Raw genomic sequence first — 2,411 nt, 5'->3', positions numbered from 1 at the left:
AAGGAAGGAAGGAAGGAAGAGAAAGAGAGGGGGAGGAAGGGAGGGAATGAAGGAAGGAAGGGAGATAAACAGAAAAAAGAGAAAAGGAAGAAGGGAAGAAGAAATGTGTGAAAGAAAGAGAATTCACCTGAACGTATTTTGATAGAGAGAGTTATATTAGTTGGTATTGAAAGCAATACAGATCAACTGGTGAATCAGGGAAAAGGAGCTGCTTGAGTAGAGGAGGATGTGAGGAAAGAGAAATACGGAACCCAGAATAATAGTGATTCTCACTCCTCACCAGACATGAAGCAGTATGTCAGGTGTGCAGATCATCAGTTTGCCAACACCCAGAGAAACCGCTGCCTGATGAAAACTGAGAGCTTCCTTGCTTATGAAGACCCTTTGGGCATGGCTCTGGTCTGCACGGCTCTCTGCTGCTCTGTACTAACAGCTGCTGTTCTTGGGGTGTTTATCAAGCACCAAGACACCCCTATTGTCAAGGCCAATAACCGGGCCCTCAGCTACATCCTGCTCATCTCCCTCACCTGCTACTTCCTCTGCTCCTTGCTCTTCCTTGACTGTCCCTACACAGCCACCTGCATCCTTCAGCACAGCACATTCGCAGTGGTCTTCACTGTGGCTGTCTCCACGGTCCTGGCCAAGACCATCAATGTGGTTCTGGCATTCACACTTACTGCTCCAAGGAGAAGCGTGAGACCGTGGCTGATGTCCAGGGCTCCTAACCTCATCATCCCCATCTTCTCCCTTATCCAAGTGACCCTCTGTGGCCTCTGGCTGGGAATCTCTCCTCCCTTTGTGGACACAGATGCAAACTCTGAACATGGCCATGTCATCATTCTGTGCAACATGGGCTCCCTCACTGCTTTCTACTGTGTCCTGGGATACCTGGGTGCCCTGGCCCTGGCCAGCTTCATGGCTTTTCTGGTCAGGAACCTGCCTGACACCTTCAATGAGGACAAGTTCCTGACCTTCAGCATGCTGGTGTTCTGCAGTGTGTTGCTCACCTTCCTGTTTGTCTACCACTGTACCAAGGGGAAGATCATGGTGGCCGTGGAGGTCTTCTCCATCTTGGCCTCCAGTGGAGGCCTCCTGAGCTGTATCTTTGTCCCCAACTGTTACATCCTCTTGATAAGACCTGAGAGAAATTCCCTGCACAGGTTTAGGTAAAGACCACCTGAAAGAAATAAATCTTAGAATGAACATAAATTTTCTATAGAATGCTTGGAGGTTCTGAGACAAATCTATACAATTTCGGCAGTCAAAAACCATTTTAACACATTCATTTTGCTGGTTATGTTAGAGTTAGAGCAAGATTCCAACTAGACTGTCTAAATTTGTATTTCCTCCTGGATATCTTTTGCTTCCCCAAATGTAATCTGCCTTTTATGCTATTAATCATCCTTTTGATGACAAATCTACTGTGATTCTTCCTTTCCATATATGCAGGCCATAACAGTGCTTGAGTATCACTATATTGCTCAGTTAGTTCACTGATATATGAACATTCATTTTGGTGAAAGTTTGATGCTTTGATTACAGTTACTTGAGTATATTTTCTGAGCTAGCTGTGTATTTCTGTTCAAATATTTGCTGTTCTGCAATATTACTGAGTGTATTTTCCTAGGAAATATCTCTCCCTCTCTCCATCTCCCCCTCTGTACCCCCCCTTCTCCTCCTCCTCCTCCTCCTCCTCCTCTTCCTCCTCCTCCTCCCCTTTCAGATTTTTAGATCAGGGTATTCAGCAGCACCAGTTTCCCATGGGAATCTCTATGAGTACTTTTTTCTGGAAAAAAGGGCCAGGGCATCAAGGTGACTTAAGATGAACCACTGGATGAATAGTTTGATTATTGGTCATTATTCCTCACTGAAAGTTGTGCATGATGGCCTGAGCTGAGCCTAGTCACCTCAGTCTCTAAGGATCCTCAATATTAATCGATAAATAGAAAAGGATCCCAAAAGAGGGGAAAAATACATTAGATCATGCTCAGACTCAATATGTGGCCATGTTCTTTAAATAGTACAAGAGAAGGAACAATTCAACCATTCAGAAGGCTCCTTGAAGAAATCAGAATCTGTTGCCTGCTTATTTGAATTTGAGGCTCCTTCACTTGCCATTTATCTTGTGTTTTTATGGCTTGTTCTATCCCACTTGGAATTGGCAACAGAGCAGTCAATAAAAAACCTAGAGGATAATTCTCAAAATGCTCTAGAAACACTACTGGCAATCATGCTGACAGAGTGCAAGGGAGTCTATAAGGGAAAAAAAATGAGAATCCAGAGGTGAAAGAAGTTAAAGAAGGGCCAGATGCTCTTAGTTGGACAGAGACAGGGGCTAAATGAGGAGTTCCTGAATTTTGCAGGGAGGTATAGCTCATCCTTGATGAGAAATAATGACTCTTAGGTGTGAC

General features: G+C 44.4%; 1 protein-coding gene across 1 annotated transcript in view; it reads left to right on the top strand.

The window, feature by feature from the left end:
- LOC106000619 (vomeronasal type-2 receptor 116-like) overlaps positions 1 to 1,170 on the top strand; it is a 10,256-nt gene extending 9,086 nt beyond the window's left edge. Inside the window, exon 6 of the mRNA XM_013035901.1 lies at positions 284 to 1,170. Coding sequence (XP_012891355.1) covers positions 284 to 1,170 — 887 coding nt within the window. The remainder of the gene's footprint in view (positions 1 to 283) is intronic.
- Positions 1,171 to 2,411: the final 1,241 nt, after the last annotated feature.

Source organism: Dipodomys ordii, unplaced genomic scaffold (genome assembly GCF_000151885.1).
Source record: "Dipodomys ordii isolate 6190 unplaced genomic scaffold, Dord_2.0 Scaffold230, whole genome shotgun sequence".
NCBI classification, from domain to species: Eukaryota; Metazoa; Chordata; class Mammalia; order Rodentia; family Heteromyidae; genus Dipodomys; species Dipodomys ordii.
Note: the sequence above shows the minus strand (reverse complement) of the source record. Positions and strands in the feature narration are given on the sequence as shown.